Genomic DNA, 17616 nt, shown 5'->3' with positions numbered 1-17616 from the left:
CAAAATTTTTAGAATGTATAGAACTCACTACAGACCCACACGAAAAAAACTGTAATACGCAACCTTTGATGTTTTCATCCAGAATATCGTCTAGTCGAATTTTTTTGGAAAATGTCTCTCCGGCGCGTGGTCGTCCGGAAAACTAATTCCTTGAACGTCTGAAAAAGGTTGAATTGGTTCGATCCACTCTCGCAAAAGTTCTCTTTGAAAAAGTGGAGGAACACCTACGCGTCCGGAGCGTAACTAGAAATACGTTGCATTCTTCAAGACCAGATACACAGTGGATACCCCGAAGATTCCAATCATTCCTGACGAATTTTACGACTCCGATAAAACGTTTCCCACTGTTCAGTAGTTCGCCGGCGTTTATTCCGGCGAGCTTTCCATCTCCTCGGGTTCCGATCGGGCCGAAAAGAAATCGATGGAAAACCGTGATAGCTCCGCAGGAGCCGGGATGATTTATCCGGCACCTCGAGCGCGGCCCGATTTATCATTGGCTCGCAGGAATTAATTCGAGATGGTATCGCGGAGTATCGACGGCTAGATTTGTATGATGCTCGGACAAGCGGCGGCGTTGTTGCGCTCGCCCGTATAATTTGTATTCGGCTGGCGTCGCCGAGGCCGACGATAGTGGCAATGGTAACGGGGCCGTTTTAAAGGTGTCCCAGATAACGTCTCTCCCCCTCACCTCCTCCCTCACCACCCCTCAACCCCATTTCCCTCCCTTTTCCCAGCCCCGCAACGAGCGAACGTTTTGCTACAACGGTTCCCGCAATCTGGACGTCGCATCGAACCTTCTTATTCGCGGAGTAACGCGATCTAATAAGAGATACTCGATGCTCGCAACGGATATCTCGCCGCCGCGACTCGCGAACGCGAAATGCTTCGAACCGCTCCGAGAAATTCCCCGAGGAACGTGTGAAACGCGCGCCACCGAGATATCGAAACGTTATTATATCCGGCGAATATGAAATTTCGTTTCGCTTTTGTTTCCTGCGTCGCGAACGCGAGACACATTTTCGCCACCGATTCGTTTGCGACTAGTGTATTAAAGCAAACGCATGATCATCCACTGACTTGCGTCGATTTTTCTATTTTATTGTCGTCTCGGTTGTCAGATGTTCGATATGAATGTCTCCAAGAATTTTTAGAGAGCAAATGGACGCAGCAGTTAATTCGGAGTAGCATTTTCATGGAAGTGGTACTTCGGAGTACGTACAGTGCATAAAAGGTTGAAGTGAAAGAGGGTAATTCTATGTAAAAAGCCGAGTCGAGGATGTAATGTTCTCTTTTCGACAACAGGCTCCGTTTTTTTTTTTTTTTTTTTTGTGAGAGCGTAGCCTCGAGAGTTTTCGGACACGCATAATTTTGACGGGGTAACATTGCAATATGATAATTAGTTGTGATCATTAAAATCACCCCTTGAAAGAACGTAGAATTTTCTTTCTCGTGAGGGAAGTATCAGATTAACCCCTTGCATTACGATTTATTTCACGGTTTCAGGGATTCGAACTGTTTTGTAATTCGTAATTTCTTAAAAAAAGAGAAAAATTTATATCTATTGTATGCCTATATGTTCTTCAATAGCTGTACATTAACAACGCCAAAATAGAATTTTATTTCAGTTTAAAGGAAATTAATAACATACATGTTTATTAGACTCTGTTCAGAATCTTCATCACGAGTATGACTCGACCTTTTAGGGCAAGGGGTTAAAGGATAATGAGAAGCTCTGACTTGTATAAGGAATCTTTACATCGTAATTTTAAAGCAGCAAGAAAGAATTATTTAAAAGTGTCGAACAGTATATTTGCGCATTTCTATTGTTGCAAACAAGGAATTACTTCGTAAATATTGGGTTGGCAACTAAGTGACTGCGGATTTTGTCTGATGATGTAAAATCACATTTAATTCAGTTTTTTGCTGGAAAGATGGCAAAAGGTCATCGACAAAAACAGACAACACCTAATTGAATAAAGTTATATTTTTAAGCAAAAATGTTGAATTTTCCTTCTTATTTAAAATACGCAATCACTTAGTTGCCAACCCAATACTTCTCGTATATCAAAAATTTGTCATGTAGATGTAAAATCACATTTAATTCAGTTTTTTGCTGGAAAGATGGCAAAAGGTCATCGGCAAAAACAGACAATACCTAATTGAATAAAGTTATATTTTTAAGCAAAAATTTTGAATTTTCCTTCTTATTTAAAATACGCAATCACTTAGTTGCCAAGTAGATTTTTAATTGTTCACAGTGGTACTTCCACCCCCTGTTACTATTGTCTCGCGCCTCCTCGTGGGCGCGGTTTGAAAATTCGTTGGATTTCCTGGTTATCTAGCGGTTCGTTGTCAGTGGAACAAAGTTCGAGGCCAAAATCCCCGAACCAGGGTAAACCGTCCGCGATTAACGAATTAACACCTCGGCCCGGCGGAACCGCATTCATTTCCGCGTGCAGCAATTCATGAAAACTAGCGTGCGGCGCGGCGTGGCGCAGCGGCACGATCTATTCGGGTCCGGACGCGGGCCGAGGCATTCGCTCATATAATTCTTGTCTGCGGACCGGCTACAGGCATTCAACCCCCGGCCATATCATTCGGTCTGGTGCCGGAGAGCCCTATCTAGCCAAAGACCGGTGGCTGCGGCAGGGGCAAGCGGAATTTAATATTAATACGCCGCCCCGGCACCGGGGGCGGAGTTGCGTGGGTCGCGCGAGCCGGCTCGAATTTCGAGAATACCGGCCGTGATATCGAGTGACCGATCCAATTTCTGCCGGGACGACAACGACAACAACCACGTGTACCGTGGAGCTTGTCGCTTGTTCCAGGAATGCGGCGTTCCTTCGCCTGACCGTGACATTACTATCCTGTTCGCGGATTGTTGCCGGGCGCAAGCGAAAATTTCCGGCCCATCAGGGCCGATTGATAACGAATTAGGCTCGGTTAAACATTTGCCCTTCGTTTTCCAAAAAGATATTTCCGGCTAAGAAAATATCTCCATTAGGAAACAAATAATTTGACAGATAATGTTGCCTATAATATCATTGGAAAACACTTTATAAAGAGAATAAGAAAATTCAATGTAGCTAGACCACTATTTCAGAATTAATTATGTTAATGCAAACTCATTTTGTGCAAGTGGCTGTTAGAATTTGTTCACCCAGAGTAATACCCACGCCGAAGCATCAAACAGCACAAGAGAGAAATATTCATTATTCTGACGATCGCTCCTGCAGCACGGAGAATGTTTTAGTACGCCTAAGCGTCCTCTTATCACGCACCTGTCACGAAAATGAGCCGGCCCATGGCAAACAAAGCTACAAAGAGGCTCGCTAAACAAACGGCGAAAGAGAAAAACGAGACAAAGGCTGCGAAGGTAGTCGCGCTCGCGTTAAGATAGTGGGGACCATCGCCGCGAAGAAAAGGGAGCGAGGGAAAAAGAGGGCACAATGCGGGAGAATAGAAAAAGAACAAGCGAGAACGACAGAGTGGGCCAGGTGAGCATTGCTCCGGCAACCGTGATATGTTGCGACTGGGTCAAGTTATTTAATCCTGCCAGCATAAACCATGGCAGGCATGCTCGAAATTTATGCGTTGGAGCCGTGCTAGGGTACTCGACAGCGTGTGTGTGCGTGTGTGTGTGTGGTAGCCCGAAATATTCGAGAGAATCACGTGATACCGTCCGAATCTGTAAAATCGATAACCGAAGCGATTCTAGTCCTTCATTGCGAAAATATGAATGCTACCGAATAACGTTCGAGATCGAGGATTAGTTTCTACAATCGCCGATTAATTCCAAAGATGCTACAACTGCGAAAACCATTTTCGAACGGCCAGAGGTTGGTCCTACTGCCGTGTACCAAAATTTCTGTAAGTCATCCTCATTTTTGCTAATTTTTTTAACAATGCTACCAATTTTGTTATTCCGTCGTATATGTATCTGTTACAATTTGATTTACCTGTATTGGAATATATATGAAAATGTGTGAATTTGTAAATGACAATTTTTTTATTCCTTTTCTCTTATTAAACTTTTATCAAAACATTCGTGACGTTCTCCTGATTAAAATGAGACCAAACATGACATAATTCGGACCACATTTGCTCATTCAATCGACGATTCAGTAGAACCTCGATTATCCGAACCCATGATACGAGAATTCTACATGTACCTACTAAACTAACATCTCAAAAAGACTGAAGCTGTTTGGTCCAATTTTGAAGAAGTTAGTTATTAAACGGTGACCACTTAACATTGTCCCCGACTGTATACAGGGTGCCCCAAAAATATTATATTTCATGATACCTAAGGTTATTTCAAATAACTTTTTCCTTTACGAAAATGTTCTCCGCGGCTTCGTTAATCAGTTATTAACGAAAAAAAGCGGGCCAATCAGAGCGCGGCTACAGCAGACGGATGAGCGTGGTGTTATCATTGGCCGAGCCGGAATCCGTCTGCTGCAGCCGCGCTCCTATTGGTCCGTGTTTTTCGTTAATAACTTCTTAACAAAGCCGAGGAGAACATTTTCGTAAAGGAAAAAGTTATCGCAAATGGCTTGAGGAATCACCCTTTTTAAGGAAATAAAACATTGTTAGGACATTAATATGATCGTAAAGTAAACGAGGCGGAATCGTGTCTTTCCGTATATGACAAGTTTCGTTGGAGTTCACTCATCATTTGTCCCATGTCGAAACTACCATGAACAGTTCGATTAGTCAAGATTGCGCCAGTTTGACAAGCTATACGCTGTTTTATCACTTCAAGGGGCTCAGTTCCTCTTTGCTTGTTCCGAAGGGGAGAATCAAGTTTGTCAACTCTGATGCAGGGAACTTTCTTCGGTCCGCGGACGCTTATACGTATGCTCGCGACTGCAGGCTCTCTGTGTATGTACGTGTTGTACTTCACGTTGAAACGACGGAACCTATATTGAAAACAACTTCCTGCTTATATCTCCCCTGATATAACAGAATTACTTTTTAATGTAGGACAGTTTCTGTGAGAAAAAGGATATCAGGTCGTTTCAACAGTGTCTACTTGGTTCTATTATATGAAACGCGATAGTGTATACATTAATAATTAGACTGCGGATTTTATGCATTCATGACAAAAATGTGTAATTTAAGAACATTAGAAGATTTTCAAAATACTGTTGCATTATGTAAATAAATTTCTATTTGACTGCAGTTCGTTAGAATTCAGGTACAAATTTTTATTTTGCATAAAGATCCGCAGTCTACTGATAATAATAGAACTATAACAGATTACTATATGATATCAATCGCTGGAAAATTGGATCTCACTGTAGATTATTGTCTCGATGGATCATTATCGCAGTTTAAGTTTGTTTTTATCGTACCGGAAAATTAGGAACACACAATGAAATAGGATGTTGAAGTAATCATGAAGTTTATTATTACAGAAATTGCTGAAAATGTTACTCATTCTGCCGAATACATAATTCTGCTCTTCTCATTAAATTTCTATGAACGCTTTCTAACGTATTCTGTTGCTTTAATGTATGAAAGGCAACAATAATCTTTTCTTTTAAATGGATAGGTAAAATAAACATTTCCGTGACACTGGAAGTGTTTATCAACATAAACTTCAATCGAGACAATGATCTACAGTGAGATCCGTTACAACGAGACAAACTGCACGCGTACTCGGCGAAAATTCAAAGTCGATTTTCTCGAAAACAAAGCCTCACGAAAAAATTTTGTTCTATATTTTCGACATATTTTTTCATGTAGAATCACGCCCTTTTCGCTTGTACCACCAGTTACCGAACACCCCGGATATCAACGAACGTACGAACGTATCAATAAACGCGCTTTTCCAATGAATAATATTAAATTGTCCGAACCAGTCGAGAAATAATCGTAAAAAATATTGGATTGATGATACACGGAGGTTAATTGTTTTTAACGTCGAGCATCGCAGTATTTACAATTTTGATTACAATATGATCGATAAATCCATTCATATCCCGTTTATTTCGTCTGAAATAGTGACCTACACATTTTTGTGATAAATGCCTGTTTCAACTCTCATTCGGAATACTAAGTTCTACTGAAGGTATAAACGATTCACATTTTGAGTGTTGCATTTCTAGTAATGTGACTTAATCATGGGACAGAAAAATATTAAACAACTGTGGAGAACGTGTCTCATGCATGAATGGCAGATCCGACGCTGCCGAGAATAATTTTGCAGTTCAGAAACGTAGTTTACTGCGCGATAATAAATTCCCAAGAGAATTACATTCATAAAATTCTTTTACAGCGCGATACGCTATCTACGAGTTTTAACAGCGTCGAAGTTATCTTTGGAATTAAATTGTCACAGAGAAATACATCGGGAGGGCAGCTGCACTGCGTCGGCACGATAAAATTGTCAGTGAACGTCTATTGTCAGTTGCGTGACCGCTAGGGGGATAAACTTTGTTGGCTGTAGAGCTCGAAAATTGAGACCCTATGGGGCCGGGCGTGACACAAAATGAATTAAACGAACGTAACGTGCCGGTAACTTGCGACTAAAAACGGCCGCGGCGAATGTAGCGTTGTTACAACCTAAATCCCACAAAGTTTAGTCGACTTTATTCGCAAACTACCAGTTAAGACTCGTTACAACATTTAAGCTGATAACACTTTATCTCGCTCGGTGCCAAACCAACAGCAAAAATGGAAAATAAAGTCCTACTCGGTAACAAATTTTCTGAAATCGTTGCACCGGAAATTTTTGCAAGCGTTCCTTCGTGACCGAAGAACAAATTATTATTTTCTGTTACTAAAATTGTACGATTGTTTATTGTTCGGATTGAACGCGTCGTAAATTCTAAACGACATTGAATTTGACGAGTCTCGCGTTAGATTATGTACAGGAAAATTTTACAGAGGTAAAAGAACAGCAAGAAATTTGTGAGGCGCTGTAAAATGAGTTTGTAATGTTGTAATGGTTTATCGGAAATTTTATGCAAGTCAAGAAGCGGAAGAGAAAAGTTAGAAGAAAAATGTTCGTACGTTGCTCGGGAAACTTCCGCGCGACTCCGACAAGTTTCCAGGGCTGGTAATAATAAAATCATTTTCCGCGTCCCGTCAGAAAAACTTTTCAATACTAATCCAGCAAACACACGTTATGAAGCTGTATTAAATTCCGCTCGACTGAGATCGACCTTATGGGTCGCTTTCAAATAATAATTAATGGGAAGGACATTCGGTTTCAAATGCACAAAGAAATATTTATCGGCAAGTATTATATTTAATAAAACACAGAGACAAGTACTACATTAACATATAATTTATATATACAAACAAAAATGCGATGTTTAACCCTCAACCTGCTATTGAGAATATTTAAGAAATCGGTCCAAGAATTTTTTAACTTCTTGCTGAAATAAATTTCGAGTTATGGAAATATTAATTTCTCACATATATTTATTTGATAATGGTATTAAACATTCTTCAACACAATTTTAATACGTGCAGTACTACAAAAGTAACTGTTTAAAAAAGACTGTATGAAAGTATTTTATGTGGCAGTAAGTGTACAGTCATTTTAAACAAGTTCTGGTATATTTACTGTGCACTTACTCCCGCATAAAATATAAAATAATTTTATTATTTTGTAAACAGTTTTTTAGGTACATAATGGGTCCACTGTATACGAACAGGATTATATTTAACGCGTCAATTTGCTATTGGACATAATTTTGACAAAATTATTTCATTAATATTTTGTATGAATAAATTCTGAATCATTGAAGTATCTGTAACCATAGTTTTATTTTTAATTTGTGGGGTGTGGGTATTTGTTAGATGTGGATTTCGTCTCATAATTTAATTTTAATAAATTAGTGGTCGTCTACAGAATGCATTACTGTTTTTGTGTAATCTTTGCAAAAAAAGAGCGTTTAGTCGTCTTATTATTACCGGGACCGACTCTGTATATTTAACGTTCCTTATCTATGAACTTATGGAAGAGAGGAGAGTTTATACCAGGTGCTCGTATCTAACCCAGACCCGACCAAGTGCTGGCCTTCGGAATTCTTATGGCTGACTCGTGCAGTCCTCTACTACTGTGCCCAACCTTCCGTAGTCTACCACCGTTGTAACAGTGTAGCATTCAAGATTTAGAGATAATCCTCGAAATGTAAATTTATTGTAAAATACAGAAACCACGTTATCATAAATATTGCTCGAGCATGGTTGGAAAATAAGCTTTTAGAAAGAACAATGTACAACTCTTTCTTTTATTACTACAGTACATTACATTTTATATTGATTTATTTACTAGTTAATTGTTTGAGTAGAAAACGACAAATACAAATTTGTACTGTGAAAGAACACAAAACAACACAACATGCACAACAACAACATTAATTGTGCATAATTGGAATATTCATCAGTATTAGTTTATATTTAACTTTTGTAAGTAAGTTTGCATTTAATGGGATGATCAGTGTATCGAACGATCTCATGATTATTGTAATAATTATCCTATTGAAAGCAAGAGAAGTGCCTGAAACTCAAAACAAGATATACAATGAACCAAAGTAGCATACCGAAACAATTTATAGGTTCACAGGCTTGTAACTATAATTCTATTGAAACGCTAAGCTCGCTAACCATTTATCAACTGGTTGCCACGATAAGTATGAAATTGGCATACGATATTGCCTCCAGAAACGAACAAGGACGCCGCGTTCATTCCTTCAGAATGTGAACCTCGAGTCCCCGAACAGCACGTACCGCGACTAAATTACAATTACTGCTAATTAATTGAGCAATGCTTTGAGTAGACGTTTGGGGACAAAACAGGGCACAATCAAGTCGACGGTGGAAATTGGAGACGACTCTTGATCGAATATTCCGAACTCGTCGTCGCTTTGACGACCGCTGTTCGCAACTTTCATTCGTCAGTCGAGTTTACGAGCCTCGATTTATTTCGCTGCCAACATGTCAACAGCAATCGTGAAAAAAAAACCCGATCGAACGCCCTGGTGGAAAAAGTATCAATCAAAACTTTGTTGCGCCTTGGCGTTAATTATCATTGCCGTCCTGACCCGGTTTTTCTGTTTTCCAAAAATTCCGTGCTTCCCTCGCAATGCATCAACGTCTTCCCACTCATCTTCGCCATTTTTAAAGGGGAGCAGCCCGCTTTACAAACTGAAAACAAACAATAGTTTTTGCTTCAATCAATTTGCATCCTGAACTCGTTGTAAATACAATATTTCAAGTGAAACTTACTCTGTTTGGGGTGGGGGGAATATCTTATAGTGGTCACAACTTTTCTCCAGGTGGACGTGCTTCCGAAATTTCATTGTGACCCCTGTTTCCTTACAGGGAACTGTATGAGTTTATTTAGGTAAACATCCAGTCTGTCCCGAGACTCATAATAATCTCATAATAATCATAAGATGTCTCCCACGAAACAAGGTAAATTTTATTTGAAATAATTTTTACAAAGAGGTGTATATTAGGAAATAATTGCGTGCGAAACTTCGAATTTAAACTCTACATTCGACGGTATACCTCTCATTCAAAGCCCGATAAAATATTTAAAAACAATCGTACGTTAACTTTTAAGGTGCCGTTGTGAAGGGGAAGCTTCAATCTTTAGATCTTCGGTGGTTTCAGTCAGGAAAAAAGTTTTTCAAAACATTAACAAAAAAAAAAACGAGAATAAAAAAGGTTATGAAACCTTAGCGCACGGTTCCCATGATTGTTCCATGCTTGTCGGCGGATTGTTTCTGAAGACGCATGAAATTAGGTCGCGCTCGCTAACTAGGACTAATTGATAAACAGCGTTCGGGTTCGCAGGCTCGGAAACGAAATCGCTGAATAAGAGAACGCGGAGGCTGACAAGCCGAGCGCTAATTAAAGCTTTCCCCGTATAGGAATCCCATTCGTCGATACGGAGGCGGGTTTCTGTTCGGGGAACGGCGGAACGCGATGCGAAACGCGTCGAGCCGCGTGTTCTGTCACGTATCGACTTCTGCCGCGTTCGAATTACACCGAGAATTAATTATATTTGCGGCGACGCCTCCTCCATTCGCGACAAGAGGGCTCCTGAGTCAATACCTTCCCCGTAGATACTCGCCCGCCACTGATCACTGTACTCTACACCTCTCTTGACACGTTGGCTGCCACGCGACACGTTGCACAAGCGCGTTGTCCACGGGACTCGCAACTGGAGATAGCAATTTTTCTGTCGGCGCTGATCGGACAGTTATTATGGGGTTCGGTACAAAAATCATTGCGGTTTTTATTCTTGAATTTAAGGGCCCAGATTACATTACCGTCAAAAAATGGTTTTACGTGCTGCAAGTTTTCGTCCTTATATAAGAATATTTTGTCGCTGGTAAAGGGCTCATTCGAAAGAGGAAGGTTCAATCTAGTGCGCGCTAGTCAGAAGCTGCCGAGGTTATGCAGATAGTTGGTAATATAAGCGTTAGAAGTAGGCCCAAAATTGACGATGCGCATGCCGTGGAATCCCAGCATTTTTATGTCATTGGATGAGTTTTCTGGATGAAATCGAGAGCAGCGCGCACTAGAAAATATCTCCAACTACAAATTGAGCTATAGTTTGTCTTGATTCTCTGCGAAATAAAGCCAAAAACTTGAAGCACGTTTCTGGTGTCAGAATTCATAATATCGATAATACAGAGCAAAAAATGTGACAAGTTTAGTCACAGACTTAAGACCCGTCGGATCAAGACCAAGACGGAACTTAAGTCTGTGTCTGAAGGCTGTGAATGGAAATTATTAATTAAAAAGTCACGTGACTATCCCGGGCCCTTAAACTTACGTTTTGTTCATCAGTTTGAGCTAAATGTCAAACGTCTCTTGTGTAATCAATTTTCAGTTCTTTTTTTACAACACTTCTTCCTCCTGGAAATCCTCAATCAAATCTGTCGTTGTGGCTTATTATTATAATAATAATACCGATGTCGAATCTACTGCCTTTTTTGCACAAATATTTAAGTTAAGTTTCAGACTGAACTTTGACACAATAACATTGGAAACTGCAAGCAAATAGATTACAATGTTCACATCCAATATTTAAAAAAGAATGGACACGGCAAAGTTAACATTGTATTTTTCGCGTGACAATAAAAATATCAGTTCATTGAATTTTTATCTGACAACGAATTGAATCTTTTTTATTGTGGCAGAGAGTGCTTTATATTTATTTTCCATATTTTTGCAATACCTGATATTGTTTCCCGTCGCTTTTAATTCCCATTTATTTATTTGTTTATCCATTTAATACCGCGTCCCTGCTATACCCATTTTTTCTGAAGTTGCATCAGTAAATCGAGAGAGATTATTTATCAGTTTATATTCGTTAATTTATTTATAACAATACGTTTCTTCTCGTCTTATTGTTCTAAATTTGCATCATTTGAACTATCAATTTTAGTTTTCGAGAATACTCTGTCTTTGTAGCTTAAAGCAGCAACACGAGAAGCAAAAAGCTATTGCATAAACGACGAAATTGGCCAAGGATTTGAATTCCATGTTTCGGATTGTTTTTAATCATGACGCGCGTGTGTGGTGTAACATCCCGAGGTCGAGGCTACGTGTCGGGAATCGAAACGAAGCATAAACTTCGTACCAGTTGCGACGTACGTCCAATTGTGAAACCTATGGCGGCGTTAATTGAAATTTAAATTCGCCAGACGCATTTGCGCCGTTCAAGGGACACGCGCCAAATGAAATATGCATGCTCTTTATGCAACGGTGTAATTTGACAAGCCGAAGTAGCAATCAATTATTGAAATTAATCGCTCGCCGCGGATGAATCCTGTAATCTATTCCGCGGATGCGAACCGATACTCGGCCTTCTCGAAAAATTCAGAGAATTTTTCCGGTTACTCCTGTGACTCGGCCATCCATCATTTCATGGAGGTCTATCGGCATAATAAATTACCTCCAGTGCGTCCTCTCCAATTACTGGGCGTTATAAAAACTACCATTTCCGTTATACTTCAGTTATACTTTCTGCACAAAACACAAAATCTTTGTATCAAGGTTTGGAACGCAACTTGTTTAATTTTCCTTCTTAAAAAGCGTACTTCCTGATATACAGGGTGTTCGAGTACGGGTGGGAGAAAATTTAAGGGGTGGTTCTCCACGATAATATAAAACGAAAATGAAGAGCAAAAAATTGTGATTTTGGCATAATTTTGTAGTTATTATCAATTTAAAATTCGCCTAAAATGCGGCAACCTGGCCACCAGAGGTGTACGTTGCGTACGTCATAGAGGCGCGCTTCTGCGTCACAGAGGTATACCTCTGTTGGCCGGGTTGCCGCATTTTAGGCAGATTTTTAATTGATAATAACTAACAAGTAAAACCGAAATCGCAATTCTTTTATTCTTCATTTTCGTCTTATATTGTCTTGGAGAACCACCTCTTCAATTTTTTCCCACCTGTAGGCGAACACCCCGCATTACAGAAGTGGAGTTTTTAGTACAAAATTATTAACTTCGATCTGCTGTCCTTAGGAGAAACGCTATATCTGAATTTGTTAGCGATCAAATATTCTTTTAGCAGGATATTAACACGACCGTCGGAGGGATGAACACATAATTTAAAAAGATTTATACGGATTTTTTTGCTGACCAAATATTTATAGAAACAAACAAAATACCGGAAACGAGGACGTGAGTAGAAATGGGGCCTTAGACAAAGGAACGAAACAGTGAAAACGTGGATCAGGAATCCCCGAATTGCTCGACTGGTGGCAGATTGCGGGCGTAATAGCCTAATGGGAAACGAAGGAGCTGTGGAACTCTTGAGAAATGGCTCGAAAATATCGGGTCGTCGAACGAGGGGTACGGGGGCGTTAGTCTGGTGCGTTTCAGGAATAGTCGCGGGCTCGCAGTAACCCGAGCCGAATATCCACCGTTAAGAATGCAATAACCGGGGTGGCTTACCCCGTCATAACAATGTCCCGCCTGTGGTAGCTCACGCGACTGGAATCGCATCGACTATAGAGACGACACGGGGGTGGGGGGAGGGGCGCATCCATGGCAAGCTACCGGGATCGTTCGTTTTACGCGTATGCAAATTTTTATGTCGCACGCTTTACGCCCGGGAAGAACATATCGTAGATAAAGAGTAAACGTAGGCAGGGATACAGGTCGCCCCCGTGCCGAGCGTTTTTAATGCGTTCGCAAGCCAGGACAACGGTGGAAGGAAGCTCATTTTCGTCATAGTCGGGGGTGAGAGAGAGGGGGGGGGGGAGCTTTCATGCGCGACCGGGGAGCTCGCGAAGGAACGGCCGTTGCATTTTGATTCCGCGAGAAACAAAACGGAATGGTGGGGGCTCCGGCTCTACGACTGAAAAAAAAAATGGATAATGTTGCATTTGCATGTGGACATGACGCGTCGAGTTTTTTGTCCCCCAGAGAGTTGCTCCCGCTGTCCAAACTTTATTTTTCAGGAGATTGTGCTTTTCCTACCTCGCCGGGCGTTGTTATGAGAATGTGGACGCCGCGACATAATTAATTAGTGTTTAAGTCCGGGAATCTGTGGAGACTCTGCATTTTTCTACGGTTCGCTGTGCAAACTAGTGCGTCGAGACACGTATCGCCGGCTGAAGGGACACGTTATACCTCCGTTCAATTCTGTTCAATTTTTATTTCACCGTACTCCAGTCCAGAGAACTTGCTATGAATTCATGAGATCCGCAGTTTGCTTCTCGTCGATGGTCTCTAGGGCGGGCGTGGGAGACATGAAGGGTTGTGAAAGGTATCCAAGGGGTGTGTAAACGGATGGACCCTTGGCTAGCCTTGTGTTACAGGTAATTGTGGCTGTATTTTAATGAGTAAAACTTTGACAGGTATAGAAGTTACACAAAAATATTAACTATAGACAATGCGATTTTTTACCATATTTTCGAGACGTGAAATTGCGAATCGCGGCAGTAAGAACAGTTGCTTTTGTGAATCTTGTCTTTTCTGTCTTTATGGACCCTGGTGTGACAACCAATGGTTTAACAGTATAAATTGTTGCAATGTCGCCTATATATTTTGTCGAGATTACTTTCTAAAATTTATTAATTTTTTCAAAAATTCGGAACTATTCTATCTAAACTCGAAAGAACTCCTACAGTTCTAAGCGACTAGTGTTAGCCACGTTGGCGATTCTAAGCAATGACATTTATGATCTTTTTCGCAACTTCGTATCACGAGATTTTCCCCCGAAGCATGAAACACGTTTCTGTACTCAGCTAAAAATTTTACGACGTTGCTACATCCCTTTCGACGAGAGCAAGTCTGAAAGTTCAATATGCTGCCAGCAATATTTTAGCAATACCCAATATTCTGTTCGTGTCTACCAATAAAACATCTGCACATGTGTTTCCTCGAAAATATTGTGAAGCATTGGACCGACGCATTCGCCGCTAATATTGCTGATGATTCGCTGGGGATAGTGCACCGTTCGAATCGCCGTGAACGCGACAAATTTTATGGAACGATAAATTCTAGTGGTGCCATTCGTCTCGCATTACCATTGTAAGCTGTTGTATTTAATGGGGACGCAATGAGGCGGCTTACAGATATATTATCGGTTCAACCATAACAAAACTGAGATCGGCGTTCGTGCAAGCAGCTTACGGCTAGCTTAAATCCGGCCGAAGTTTTTATCTTAATCTTTATGTCGCCCCTAAAGCGATGAGATCTTTTCTCGAACGGCTGCTTCGTTCGTCTGTTGGTATTCACAACAAACGTCTTTCCGGGTGGCGAGATTAAACGGACCCAGAACGAATGAACTAACCGGCTGCTTCTCAAACAACCGGATTTGATTAAAGTTTGCGGCTGAACATCCCCTGGCCACTAAATTATCGGCGATCTTCATTAGTTACGAACTCCATAAGTAATCATTTCGAGTTCAGTAACTTGAACGGGCAAAATCTAATCGCGAGCTGCGCGCCTCGGCCCTATTCCAACCATAAGTCACGGTCGAATCGATTCCGTTCGAAAACCATAAATATCGAAGACATTAGGAAGTAAGCCAAGTAATAATTTCATTTGTGTTCCAGGGCTCTCGTTAGGTGGGGGACTGATAGTACTCGCGTCGGCGTTATCAGACGCGTCGTTGGAATTGCCCGGAAAGTATAGCTTGCCATCCACGTCCAGCATGCAGACGGACGACAATGGCCTGCCGCAATACCACTACGGATGGTGTCTACAATTGTCAGGATTGGCTTTGATCCTGGCAGAAGTCGCGGCCGTCTTAACGATGTCTGGATACATGGCTCGCTTCTCCACCGTAGAAGAAATGGTACCAATACCCGGTTGAACTTTACAGTTGTCCCCCTACCCACAGGTGGGAGAAAATATAAGGGGTGGTTCTCCAAGACAATATAAGACGAAAATGCAGAATAAAAAAATTGCGATTTCGGCTTCATTTTTTAGTTATTGTCAATTAAAAATCCTCCTAAAATGCGGCAACCCGGCCAACAGAGGTGTACGTATCAAAGGGGGTCCACGCTCGCACCTAATGGTTAAGCTTTGACGTCACACACTACAGCCAATAATTCGGCTAGAACCCGAAATACATGTGGAATAACCCAATCGGACGGTTTACACGTTGAACTCTAGCCAGGTGACTTCTTGCGAGGCACGCGAAGTATCTGTCACATGATACGTGACTCCCTGTTGTACATCCCCGTTGGCCGAGTTGCCGCATTTTAGGCGGATTTTTAATTGATAATAACTACAAAGTGAAGCTAAAATCACAATTTATTTACTCTTCGTTTTCGTTTTATATTGTCACGGAGATCCACCCTTTAAATTTTCTCGCACTTGTAGTCGAACACCCTGCATAAACGCTACCTTTTAAAAATATAATACCTAATTGCAAGAACCGAAGTTGACTGTCAAATATGTATGTTTCTCCAGGTGAGGGTTATGGTACCAGGGGCAGAAAGAAAGCTAAGAGAGCAGAGAGGCTTGAGTTCAGAGTACCTCGTAAGGGCGCATCAGAAGTCACCGGGCCCACCGCAGACAAGAGGTTTCGGACAACCCGCGAAAAGTAACTTATACATTCTACAACTTCTATTTGCACGTCCAGTGGAGTCTATCTCTCCAGCAGACGATTAACAATAAACCATGTTTCAGCGCCCCAGAGGGTAGCCGAAGAAGGCACGTCCCTGCTGTGCAAGTCCGCGCCCGATATCTGTGCTTCGAATCCACAAGCAATCAGCTACGTCGATAAAGCAGACCTATCGCACGTGTTACCCGCGTATCCGGACACGAAGAACGCGGACCCAGGGTACACCTTCAGTGGCAAGTCTGAAGCCAGTGTGATCGACTCACGGTTAAGCGGCTTCGTCGACAAGGAAGGGTTGATAGACTCGAGAATCCTCTCGGACTCCCGGCAGAACATGATCGCGTTCACGGAAAGCAAGGAGCACACCGTTGGCCAGGAGCCACGATACACCGAATTCGCACCGAGAACTACAGAGCAGAACGCGGTGGACTCGAGGTTAAGTGCGTTCACCGAAAAGGAAGGTCTCCTCGACTCGAGACTCAGCGGGTACGGTGAGAGAAACGAGTCGTTGCTGGACACTCCCCTCGGCTACAACAGTTTGGCAGGCCAGACAGTGCCCATCACCCTGAAGAATCAGAACACGTCCGTCTCAGCGATCCAGTCCCAGTACATCTACCAAAACTTCGGGACGATACACTCCGGCATCCTGAGGGTATCGGAGCCGGGGACAAGCTCGAGCTCGAACTCCAGTCAGAGAAGCATGACGCTGCAGAACCCGAAGCGGAAGTCGCAAATCGCTCAAAATACGTTTAGCACGATGGAATGCGAGAAGAGGAAACGCGGACCTGGTCTAGCAGGCAAGTCAGGATTTTATACGGGTAGCGCCGTATGACCACCACCACCTCCTCCGACGCCAAGGTAACTGGAAGAGGAAGAAACGCCGCTGTAACTTTGAGCAAAAGGTACCAGTGGTATAACACCTGATCCGTCGGAGGAACGCACACCTGTGCAACAATTCGTATAGAAACCTGTTTTACCAGCTACCGGAACGCAGAGCTCTACCACATCGACTATCGAACGAGCAGAGACTAACGGATAATGGTTATCTTACATTGGTAACTCGTATCTACTATAGGTGAAACAGTTACCTGCAATTCGAATGCAACTGTGCAGAAAACTGTAGTTTCTAAGGTGAACGCGGCGCAGGTTCATCAGAGGACAATCTTATTCGATGATTTTTGAAAGGAACTTGTAAATAGATCATTGCTATCAACGTTGAACATAAGCTCTATGTGTAACAGTCTTCGGGTGACGTGTCATATAGTTACTGTGTAAGAGTCGGCATGTTAATCGATAAATTAAGGACAAAGGAATTTGTGGTAGCATGCATAAACTAGCCGTAGCGTTAAGTTATATAGCAACGTATCTTGAATGGGTTAAAGCATAGGGTCGATTCCACCAAAGAATGTGTACCTCCTGTACGTGTAAAACCGTGATCCCCCTGCCTGTATAAGAACTAGCTCGGTCTTTTCTTTGAATGTTGACACAGAAAATGCGACAGGTCTCCGAGAGCGCTCGCCTCAGTTGATCTACCGATCCTTCATCGTTAGA

At 41.9% G+C, this 17616-nt stretch overlaps 1 protein-coding gene across 1 annotated transcript in view; it reads left to right on the top strand.

Annotated features, from left to right (window-relative positions):
- Positions 1-17180, top strand: part of LOC143354710 (uncharacterized) — a 235594-nt gene extending 218414 nt beyond the window's left edge. Inside the window, exons 5-7 of the mRNA XM_076788974.1 lie at positions 15053-15294; positions 15915-16047; positions 16134-17180. Of these exons, the coding sequence (XP_076645089.1) occupies positions 15053-15294; positions 15915-16047; positions 16134-16897 (1139 nt within the window). The 3' untranslated portion in view covers positions 16898-17180. The remainder of the gene's footprint in view (positions 1-15052; positions 15295-15914; positions 16048-16133) is intronic.
- The last annotated feature ends 436 nt before the right edge of the window (positions 17181-17616 follow it).

This window comes from Halictus rubicundus, chromosome 1 (genome assembly GCF_050948215.1).
Source record: "Halictus rubicundus isolate RS-2024b chromosome 1, iyHalRubi1_principal, whole genome shotgun sequence".
Classification (NCBI taxonomy): Eukaryota; Metazoa; Arthropoda; class Insecta; order Hymenoptera; family Halictidae; genus Halictus; species Halictus rubicundus.
The sequence above is the reverse complement of the archived record's forward strand: the minus strand, read 5'-3'. Positions and strand labels throughout refer to the sequence as shown.